The 12,037-nt window shown below is 42.9% G+C and overlaps 1 protein-coding gene across 4 annotated transcripts in view; it reads right to left on the bottom strand.

The window, feature by feature from the left end:
- Positions 1–12,037, bottom strand: part of DENND1C (DENN domain containing 1C) — a 219,309-nt gene that overhangs the window by 163,857 nt on the left and 43,415 nt on the right. For all 4 annotated transcript variants that reach the window (XM_078685386.1, XM_078685399.1, XM_078685380.1 and 1 more), the window contains exons 3-5: positions 4,260–4,303; positions 3,169–3,218; positions 1,788–1,907 (exon numbers count right to left, since the gene is read on the bottom strand). In XM_078685386.1, the coding sequence (XP_078541512.1) occupies positions 1,788–1,907; positions 3,169–3,218; positions 4,260–4,303 (214 nt within the window). The remainder of the gene's footprint in view (positions 1–1,787; positions 1,908–3,168; positions 3,219–4,259; positions 4,304–12,037) is intronic.

Below are 12,037 nucleotides of genomic sequence, written 5' to 3'. Positions count from 1 at the left end.
AAAATGTGTAACCACTGATACAACTGTTTTTTAAGATATTGAAAACACTGAAAAACCCCCACCAGAATTTACCAAAAATTAGAAACTGAAAACAGGACAGCCTAGGTATATTCCACAATTTAATCCGCCATATAGTTAGTGGGGGTGTTATGTGAGATTTTCAACAGTGTGAGACTTAAAGTGTTGTGGCTAGAAGCATGTGTAATTAATTTCCCCATTGGGGTCATGATGGTGTATGAGCCATCATCTCCAGAACAGCTCAAACGCACGACCACAAGATTAAAAATAGAAATGAGGGCTGTTACATCTTTGATATTGGGCACTATGATGCTCCAGTTTGCTGGGATATGGGTATGTCACCATATTTGAGCCATCATTCGCATATCCAGGCATCTTCTTGCCTGGATATGTGGATGTTTGAGGTCCTGTAAATTCTCATCCAGCTCCTCTAGCATGACAGAAGGAAAAGAGGCACAAAGGGCTGGGAGTCATGCTGTGTGACTGGAGAGGGTAGTAGCCTCCAGTGTAGGGGTCAGAGGAACTCACGGAGTTACATAAAAACTCTGCGTGTTCCACTAACGGGTGGAAAATATTCAGCTAGTGTTACTCGTGCTGGAATATATCAATGGTAGAGTGAGCAGCGCTGAAACATCAGCCCGAATGGCACCTTGCATTGCACTAGAGCATGCCACCATTCGAGTTGATTTTGCTGCCACTGAAGTAGAAAATCTACTCGAGATGCAGCAAATTTACTTGAGCGGCATCCCTCTGACTGCGACCACTCATGATCCCCTGCATTAGCAAACCACGCTAGGGGACCCTCGAAATTTTTGTCGCTCTGAGGGACAAAAACTCACCAGCCAAATTCCGATTGGTGGAATTTGGCTGGTGTTGAAGAGTAACACGAAGTGAACAAATAGCTGCCAATTCCTCAGGCAGAATGAAATATTCCACTCACCCCTACTCCAGTGGCCACATCTAAGTACTGCACAGGAACTTTAAATGATTAGCCATTCTAAACATAACATAAATATAACATAACATGTATTTGTAAAGCGCACGTTCACCAGTGGTCATCTTGGCACTGAATAACAGATGTTTATTCTGAACAGAGAAGCCTTATATTATTCATGAAATACTTTCTCATTTGACTAAATAGTTTCAAGAACTTCACAGAGAGTTTTCCCGATCCAAGGGAGACGATGTGGCCTAACGGCTAGATCGGTCGACCTCGAAGCTGGGGAAACTGGTTTGAGTCTCTGCAGGGATGCTCAACATCCAGTATATGGCTAACCCTTGACACATATTCTCTTAAGTAACCTTCCATCTCTGCTGGCACCACCAAGGGCTATATGAGGCAGTCTTAGAGAAAAAAATGTTTGTCTGACAAGGAGCTAGTTTTGCACAGTGGTAGAAGAATTTCCTCCACTGAGCAAACCCGCTCCGTCTGCCATGTACTATGTTTACTGGCTGTTATTCTCTCTGTTGTAGGTGAAATTACATGTGACAAGTTTGACGTGTCTGTAGTGTTTATTTACCACTAAATAATCTTTAGCCCATGCACACTTATATACTTTATAATTCTTGTAATTTGAGCAAGGTGAGTGAGCTTGTGTAAAGCTTTGGAGAATATGAGTGCTATTGTTTCGTTGTGACTTAGAGTAGGAATCAATCACAAAACGTCTTCCAATTGTAGCTTGGAGAGGACTGGTAGGGCATCAGTCTGCAACAGGCCTTTACATGCTACACTTTGTCTTGGTACTTCTGCTGACAAGAGGAACGCTTACCTAAGAATGCAGATACAGGTCTTATATCCCACAGAAAGGCGACAGAAGCCAAATCGCTGGTTCCCATCTAAGTCAGTCAATACAAAGGTGAAGTTCTGGACCACCGTGCTTTCCTTCACCCTAAGTAACAAGAATAGGAACAAAATGTTACTAAAAAGTATGATTCCATTTTTGGGTTCAAGGCAAAGAAAGCTGAGCAACCCATAATTATTCATCCTTATAGGCGCAGTTTAAAAAAAAAAAAACCTCTTCTTGTATTAATCTTTGTTACTTATGCAGGAAGCCAAGCTATCCGGCTCCTTATGCAGATCATGAAGATTCATGCCTCAATTGAAGGAGTTGTCCTTTGGCTAAAACAGATCTTACAAGCTTCAACAATGGACAGCAGTCAAATTCCTCAATTTACCGAGTTATTGCCCAACCAGAAGAGCTTTGCCCAGCGGCATAGCGCAAAATGATGGCGCCTCTCTGCAGAATGTGATATGGGGTCCTAGTCACCAGTATCTGAGGTGTGGGGTTCTCCCAGAATGGTAGGGGCCCTTTTGCACCACCAGAGCTGCAGGGGCCTGTGCTACACTCCTGATATGACTTACCTTGTATTGATTTTGTGTACTCAGGCATTAGAGAATTTTCTCAGGTCCAGTGGCATAACAGAACTTGATGGGGCCCCCTGCAAAGTACATGCAGGGGGGGCCTGGAGCTCGCCCCCCGCACCGCGGGGGCTTTTGTTACACCACTGCTCAGGTCACAAAGGGCCTGATTTAGAATTTGGAAACTGGTATACTCTGTCACAAACATGACAGATAGCCTACCCCTGTACTGTAAGTACATAATGTCCTATGGCCTTTGTAATACGACGGATAGGGTACTCTGTCACGTTTGTGATAGAGTATCACATAAGGCAATCTATAAATCAGGCCCATAGATTTGCTACTTCCCACCACCGAGTTAACCCTCAGGCAACACATGTATCATTGACTAGAGAAATCAGAAACATTCCTTAGACTACAAATATATTAAGGGACCAGGCTGCAGAGATGTTATTCAGGTTACACTTATTTTGCTTCACCAGGCACTTAATCTTCATGTTACAAAGCTCATAAAGTAGAACTGTGCCTGAGTTTACAGATATCTTACTGGCCTCGGACTGCAGAGCTATCCTTCCACATGCATGGATATTGCAAATGCTAAGAGCAGATCTGTTACTCTATTTGCACAGATTTTTCTGTCTGACCGGTATCTCGTGTTCTCTGGATACACATACCTCCCTGGCCTCTGACTGCAAAGCTATGCTCTGGTTAAGCTCATGCCATCTCTTCAGGAGCAGGTTATTCATGTAGCTTTCAAGACAAAATGAAGAACATTTTCCCAAAATGTTTACCTGTCTATGTCAAATGGGAAGCAGAACTTCGGAAACTTCTGAACAGAGTCCTAGAGGTGGAAAATGAAAATGTTACTTTTCAGAAGCTAGAATCAGTTCTGTCCAATGGGAAGTAGGTAATTGGTTTTTGGTCCAATGGGAAGTAGGTAATTGGTTGTTGGCCCAAGGGAGGTTCATTTCACTGATCGTGAGGGCCAAGGAGGCAACAATGTTTCAATCTTAGGACTTCAGTTTTAGCACTTCAATGGGAAGCAATAACTTGAACACAGTGTTGAATGGGGGAGCAGTTTATTGACTTACGGGGGGGAGGGAAGGTATTTGATCATTGTGTCTAGTCAGTAGCATCTAATTTATAACTAGCCACATGGAAAGAAATGCATTAATTGGTCATTGCCTTTAGGCAGGCACTTCATTTATCAATGACATGAGGGAAACCAGTTAATTGATCATGGCAAGCAGTTGTGGAGAGGTTTATGACAACTGCCCCAATGGGAGGGTAGGAAACAGACGGCAGAAGTCATTGGGTGAGTAGAACTCTGAAGTTTTGTTTAATGGATGAACAGGTCATTGATAGCAGAGGCCAATGGAGGAGTAGGCAATTGACTGTAGAGGGCAATGAGTGAACAAACCATTTGTCATAATGACCAACAGAGGAGCAGGTCCTTTATCGTAAAGGCCAATGAAAAATAAGGTAAATGATTGTGGAGACCAATGGAGGAACAAGCCGCTGGTTGCAAAGATCATTGGAGGTGCAGGTCACTGGTTGCTAAGATCATTGGAGGAGCATGTTGTTGTCATTAATTGTAGAGGCCAATGTTCAGGCAATTGATTACAGAAGACAATGATGGAGCAGGCCATTGGCCGTAAAGGGCAATGGAGTAGAAGACCATTGGTTATAGATGTCAATGAGTGAGCAGTCCTACGTGTACCATGATGTTAAGCGAATGCACAATGTCCATATCCAAGAACATGGATGCTCCTCCTTCTTCCCAGGAGAAGACTCTATTGTTAGAAATGTGGGTTATTCTAACCAGTCTATATTGCCCTCTGTATGGTTCTGTTAACTTTAGAATGGAAAGATTGAGTCATACCTGGTCATTGAACTCCTCTGGGAACTGTCTCGTGACCTTGGGATCTGTAAGGAAAAAGAGATGAGGAAAGCACTTGGGATATAAACAGCATTTTCAGTTACAGCGCCATCGCATGCCTCTTAACTTGCATTTTGTGAAGGTGGCTCTCAGGGTAAACAACGTTTACTGCAAATTTTTCTCCCCGCAGGGAATCACAACACGGTCGTTACAACGGAGGGAGGGAGGGGGGTGGGGGGGGGAAGGTGTTGGATTTAATATCCAACACCTTCCCTAGTGTCCGCAATGACTGGAGTTGGAATAGTAAATGATACTATTCCAACATCCAGCGCCCCCCTCCGCAAGTCGTTCTTCCGACTTGCGGAGTAGTGGTATGCGGAATCACAACGCGGTTGTTGTAACGACCGCGTTGTGATTCCCTGCGGGGAGAAATACCGCGGCATTACGTCACACATTTGGCTCTCAGCTCTAATGATCCTCTAACTTGAGCAACAGCCTCTGCTGAGTCTGCACTAATCAAATGCTCTAGGACCTATAAATGATGTGCCCACAACCTCTCTGAGCACCCTAATGAATAAGGCCTTAGCAGGACTTATTGAATAATAGATTTCCCAACACAAAACTGAGATTTTCAGCCACTGATCAGACAAATGTTGAAATCCAGAAGGACTTCTCGAGTTGTTAATATTTACATGCACATGGTCGTGTAATTCCTTTCAACAAGTTTGTTGAGGTTGTGTTCTTCCCAGATACCTGGTGCTCCTAATGACACCTGAGCTCTCTGATATCTACTGTTAATGAGCTTTGTCCTGAGAAGGTACTTTTATTAAGGTCAGTCTCCATCATCTCTGTTGCCTCAGAATTCAGTGCTATTTGAAATTTGCCCTTTCTGCATGATCACCCTAGATACTTTGCGGAACCCTATTTTTGCTGGTTGTAGAACTCTGTACACTTTACACCCCTAATGGTTGGTAAAGCACCAGTGTTTCCCCTTTCAACGTGATGAAATTGGGATATTCCTAATTGGAATATTTGACTGACCTATAAATCCCTAGTATATGGTACAAAGTGTACCCCGGGCCTATCAGTAAAATATATTCACTTGTGGACTGCAGCACACATTTTGCCATCCACTCCAGCGACAATGCAAACATGACTATAGGCCTACCATGTGTGGCTTTGCTGTTGCGGTTCAAAACTGTGATTTTTACCTGTCCAAATAAACCCCTTTGACTGGTTAAAACCTTCCTTTGAAATATTTATAAGTCAACCTAAGTAGGCCTTATTTCCTATAAGGCAGGGTGCATGGTATCTAAAAGAATGGAATGTAAGAATTTAATGTTAAACTTGTACTTAGAGTGAAAAGCCCCAAATGGCTATTTTCACTGTAACAAGGCTGGCTGCTTCATAGGAAAAAACTGGGATACTTTATTACATTTATTAATGCTAGTTTTGATTTGGAAGCAGCTAGAAACATATTTTAAATATTCTTTTTAATAGATCATCAAAATCTAATGTAATGGTAAAATCGAATTTTGAATTGCTTTTAAGAAAAAAGGTACTTTAAGAATGTCACATATACCCTGCCTAAAGCCTCCGGAGGCCCATTTCCATGAGCTGCAACTGTCACCTAGCAGCTAAATAGCCCCTTTGTTGGGGGTGAAGTGGCTAGCAGGACAGGAACAAAAGCAGCTGGGTGGCGGAGGGGGGGGGGGGCAAGTGCTTCCTTGACAGGATGGCTAATCGCAGGTACTTGCTTGACTTCAAAGAGGACTACCCTGTCACAAGCAGATGTAGCTAACACCTAGGCCTGCCCCCTTCTTCTGTTCCTCCCTCCCAGCCAGGCAGGCTCTAATCATTCTGGGCATCTTTTTGACATTAGTGGCAAAGACTGGTGGTGTGTCAAAACCTGCTTGACAGGTTTGCTGGGGTTTTCTACATATAACCCATGGGGCACACTTTAAAGGGCGAGGACAGGGTGTCAAAATTCCTGTTTTTGAGTATCTACTGTGTGGTTGCTGGAAAACTCAGCTTTCTTCTACCAGAAGTTTGCCTCTGAGTTTGTTGTGGGTACAGGACCTGCTTTTAACTGGATTTCACTGTTAGATGTTGGAGGACACTATGATTGCCATAATGCACTCCCAACACAAACACTCAATCAATCAATCAATCAATCAATCAGAGATTTCCAAAGCACACTACTCACTCGTGAGGGTCTCAAGGCACTGGGGGGATATCAGGCAGCTACGACTCATCCGAAAAGCCAGGTCTTGAGGCTCTTCCTGAATGCTTGCAGTGTGGGAGTTCATCTGATGCTGAGGGGGAGTTTGTTCCAGGTCTTAGCTGCGATGTAGGAGAAGCCTCTTCCTCCCATTCTGGCTCTCCGGATTCAAGGGATTTCAGCCAGGGCGAGGTCGGCAGAGCAGCGGTTTCTCTTGGGGGCGTGGAAGGAGATTCTTTCGTTGAAGTCTTGGGGTATGGTGTTGTGGAGGGATTTGTAGGCGTGTGTGAGAGCTTGAAAGTTACTCTCTTTTCGACGAGGAGCCAGTGGCGGTCTCGTAGGTGTTGGGTGATGTGATCTTGTAGTGGGATGCTGAGGACGAGTCTGGCTGCAACGTTCTGGATGGTCTGAAGTTTGTTCAGAAGAAATGTGTTAATTCCGGTGTAGAGGGCGTTCCCATAGTCCAGTCTGCTGGTTATGAGTGCGAGGGTAAAGGTCTATCTGGATTTGGGGGGGATCAACTTGAAGGTCTTGTGGAGTATACGGAGGGTGTTGAAGCACGTGGAAGATACAGTGTTGATCTGCCAGTTCATGGTGAGAGAAGAGTCGAGTATGATGCAGAGGTTGCAGGCATAGTCCGAGGGGGTGGGAGGGTTGCCGAGGGTGGGGGCCACCATGTGTCATCCCACGTGGTGGGGGTGGATCTGAGGACAAGGACCTCTGTCTTCTCCGAGTTGAGCTTCAGGCAGCTGCTGCTCATCCAGGATGCAACGTCCTTCATTCCTTCCTGGAAACTGTGTCTGGTGATGTCGGGTTCCTTGGGGAAGGAGAGGATGAGCTGGGTGTCGGCAACCTTTGTTTGGGGACCAATGGAACTGCCTCTGGACTGGTACCACTAGTCTCACAGTCACTCTACCATCCCTCCACTATCCTCTTCAATCCAAATAAGAGACTAATATGTTCGCCGCTTGCTCAAATTAATTTCATATTTCCCTAAACTATTTCATCCCTAATCCTTTTTTCTGGAGTAGCGTGCTGCTCGCCGAAAAAGCACTTTAATGCCACATCAGGGGTAGTAAGCGATATATAAATGAAATTACATTACAATACAAGTCAAAAAGTAGAGGTGGAAGCAGAAAGTAAAACGGTCTATAAGAGTGCTGTTTATACAATTTCCACTCATGTCCCTTCCCTTAGCTGGAAGGCAGGAGAAAGAAACTCATTGATGGGGTTAGGGGTGCGACCAGGGTCAATCCTGAAATGCTATCAGTGGTCAAAGTGTATTTGATGTCACTTCCACTACCCTAGCATTTTGGGGACTCATCAACAAGGGCACTCATGCCGGAGTCCATTTCAATTTTCCAAGCTTACAGCAACATTTCTTAAACAATTATTTGTTAGTATATCATAGAATGGTGCAATAATGGTTATTACAAAAAATAATTTTACTCACATGAATCTCAGTTTGATTAAAGAAATGACAATTAGGATAGAACAGCACATGAATAATATTGCAACAATTCAAACAATTCCAATAATAAAAGACAAAATGTTTATAAAATAAAAAGATTATCAGAAATAAAAATAGAAAGCCTAATTCATAATCTGCATTTTGCAGTATGTAAAGTAGTACTACAGTCGTAGCCCTCAAGTACTACAAAATTCAAATCACAACCCTATGGCTGGAGACCTCCATTTGAACCTCTCCTATATTCTCCGTGCGGTGATCGCCTCCACGATGTCAGAAATATCCACATATGTAAGTTTACTTCTTTATATGAGGGACTGGAGATCAAATTGTGTGATCGTAGGCAAATTATTTATTTCACTGAGCCTCCTGTCTGTTCATTATCACATGAGAGCACCTTCAAAATACATGAGTTTAGGAGGAGCCTTATACAAAAACCTTGACTGTGTTTGATCTAATAGTCTATAATGTTGCCCCAGTCGTGGCTGCTGCCTGGAAGCAGCAGTGGGGTGGGTGGGCGACAAGGGGTGGGGGTTTGGGGTGATCACTATAAAAATAAATCAATTACCTCATAGCTGGTAGGCTCGCTGGCCGCTGCCACCTCTCCTGCGTCCTCTCTCTGGCTTCTTGTGAGAAACAGGGAGCACCAGGGCTCCCACGCTCCCCCAGCCAATCACAACGCTGTAATGCAGAGCTGTGATTGGTCTGAGCCTGTAGGGGTGGGCATGTTCTCCATTCAGGCTGTAATGCAGCCTGCATGGAGAAGGAGGAAAGTGCGCATGGCTGGTTTGGGCGACCCGAGAGGGCCGACCAAACAGTCATAGCGCACTTAGGTGGGTTGCACCACTCCTCACCTGCTCACAGCCCTGCCAGCCCCCTCACGCAAGCTGCCTCAGCATGAGGACAAAATAAAATGATAATAACATTGTCGTATTGTTAGCCCCCAGAGATCACAGGACGCGGTGGCTGATCATAAGGTACCTTTATTCAGATCGTGTGGTACAGCGTCTCTAACCCCTGACCCCTTGGTCTGCTGGTCGTCTTCTGAATGTTCTTTGTTCCCTCCCCTGACCGGAAGTGGTGTCCGGTGTCACCTGGCCCGTTGCTCCAGTTCAAGGTCCTAGTGCCCACTGTCTGGGCACGACAAACATTAGTTCCACAACTGTGTTGCTCCATCTATAATAAGAATCTATGCCACATATAGGGTACACATAAAACCTGACTTGTCTCTTAGTTCACAAATAGTACTGCAATCCTGACGCGGCAGGGATGTTTCTTAGTCTCATGCTATTATATACTAAAATATTTCTTTTTCTTTTGTAGAAACATTATTGTAATGTTTGAAAATTGAATCTTCTAACAGTAATTGTGTTGTTGTTATTAATTATCCAACTTCCTGGAGAATATTGGTTTAGCTTTTTTATGTTAGGTTTCTCCAAGAATCTCAGAAAATTACAACAAAATATTGCTTTCATTTTCAAGTTTACTCGGTCTTACTATATGAATTATGTAAACAGCTCTTTACAGCAACCTTGAAAAAGAGTATTGTGCCGTACGTATTTATTACATTAGTGTTGCACTACAGTGCAGCTAACATTCAAGTTTGGACTTAAAAAAAAAGTTAAGTATTTTGGAATTTTCTAAACTTTTGCGCCGTTTTGAAATAATTGTTGTTTTGAGAACACTGTGATTTAAGCATGGTTTGAAAGTTCATGACATACAATGAATCATTCTTTCCACTATGTTTGAGTTACATTTAAACATGCAGAGAGGTTTTTCTCCCGCTGAGAAGGCACGTCCCCCAGTACACCAATTGTTGTTGTTAACTAAAGGTTTGTATAGATGCAAAGCCAAACGCTTCAAAACTTCACACATTTTCTTTAGATTGCAATTTTTGGAGGTGCAAAGCTGACGAAGTTTATAAAAAAAAAAGCCCATTTGCGATTGGCCAGGAATTCTTACTCTGCTGTTGAGCAGCAACTCACGTTTCCATCTTTCCAACCATCATTTCATTATTCTGACCATCGGTTGACATTCCACCCATCCATCTCTTCATATATTATTTAAACATACATTTTACCCTCACCGGTCCATATTTCCATCCAACCATCCATCCAATGGCCATTCACTTCACACATAGATCTATCATCCTTTCACTCTTCCAGACATCCATTTTAGTAATCTCTGCATCCTCCTATCCATCCCCCATCAATCCTTCCCCCTTTTCTTCCATCCTTTCACCAACTAATCTTTCCACCCTTTTATATCAATCCTTTCAACCACCCATCCTTGCACTCTCTTTCTTTTTCTCCTCACCCACCATTCCTTTTACTGGACCTTTTATCTTTACTCCCTTCCATATTTCCTCTTTGTGCCTTTCATTAATTTCACCCTTTCTTCTTTCTCCCCTTCCTCCTGTTGAGGTTCCTTTCTAGGCCAATTCTTTCTTTTCCTCACATACTTTTTTCCTACTGACTTTCTCTTCTCTCTCCAACAATATTTTCTGCCCTCTCTTCACGTTTTCTTTGTTTGTATGATTTATTTCTCTCTCTATCTCTTTTTATTAAACTTGGCTCCCAGAGCAGCGCTCCACGCCCCACCTCTTAGTCCTGCCGTTCCCTTGGCGCAATTCATGAGCTTTGTCTGCAGACCTGCAGAGGCCAATGTAAAACGAATCAATTTTTAGTCGGTACACACACTCAAACTGCTAAAGCGGGGTTCACAAGGCCACAGTTGCCAATCCCATAATTTCTCAATTGCAACATGTATGCTTCTTTAGCTCCATCATCAGTTAAATCCGTTAAATTTTGGAACACCTCACATGAGGTAGGAGGTTTGGAGAGCTGTGTTGCACTCTGTGTGTAGCACTTTTAGTAACTATTGATCTTTTGAGCCCCAGTTTTTCTTTTGAAACTTGTAGCTTATGCAGCTGGTAGACGATTACTTATCAAATGCAGCAAACCCGCAATTATGCAGAATCCCGTAATTCCATAATTACCCAGCCATCTCATTAACACAATCTGGGCAACATCTAAATTTCTCTACTCCTAAATATTTAAATCAAGAGGTGACATTTCACCAGTTATAATTTGGTAAGCATCATATGAGGAAGGGGATTAGGGGGCTGGGTTACACCGCGTGTAAATAACTACTGAAAGCTACATTTGTTTTACTTTAATACTGCAGAAAATGCAGCACATTGAGGATTGCAAGTGCTGCAAATCCATAGTTATGCAGAGTCACATAATTCCAGAGTCCCTACTTCTTTGTATGTAACTGTGCGTGTTCACAAGTGTACAGTGAAGTCCGCACATCATCGGTCAGCTTGGAACTGGGACAATATAGACATGCCGCACTGCTCCTCTGTCTCAAATGGCACTCGCCCACTCATTGCACGTGAGAAAGATTTTGCAGCCAGTGTGCTTTTTTGTCTTGTGGCACAAAAACAAGGAAGTGAAAGAGGGAATGAGATGCAAAGAAGAAACAAAAACCTTTTAGTTTGTACGTTACATAAGCCAGTGAAGGAATTCTATAGGAATTAGTAAAAAAAAAAAGAGAGAGAGGTTATTCCATGGTGGGTATTATGGCAAGAAAACTTGAATTATCAGGTCTTCAGATCTAAATAACGAGGCGTTGATTTTTAAAACAGTTAAAACGCTAAACAAACATATACATACATATATATTCACTGAAAAAAATCTAAGGTTAAAGTAACGTTTTAGTTAGATGTGATAAAAAAATCTGTTTTCTTTTAAAACCATAGATATTCACTGAAAAAACAAAGATCAAAGTAAGGTTATTGTTAGCTGAATATGTCAGAGATAACATTAATGTATTGAACAGAAAAAAAAAATCACCAGTTATAGTGAGCAGAGCGAACTATAACTTTCGACTCCGGCATGCATTGCTTATGACCTCACATATTGCATCACTCAAGATTTGTTCTATGACATCATTTACGACATCACTGATGACATCTCAAATTACATCCTTGATGATATCATTGATGATCGAGAGCAGAAAACGGCTCGGGAATGGGGCCACCCCTCCCTCTACATGATTAAAGTGGGCCCAAGGGATGGGGTCCCAGTG

This window comes from Lissotriton helveticus, chromosome 1_1, assembly GCF_964261635.1.
Source record: "Lissotriton helveticus chromosome 1_1, aLisHel1.1, whole genome shotgun sequence".
Classification (NCBI taxonomy): Eukaryota; Metazoa; Chordata; class Amphibia; order Caudata; family Salamandridae; genus Lissotriton; species Lissotriton helveticus.
Note: the sequence above shows the minus strand (reverse complement) of the source record. Positions and strands in the feature narration are given on the sequence as shown.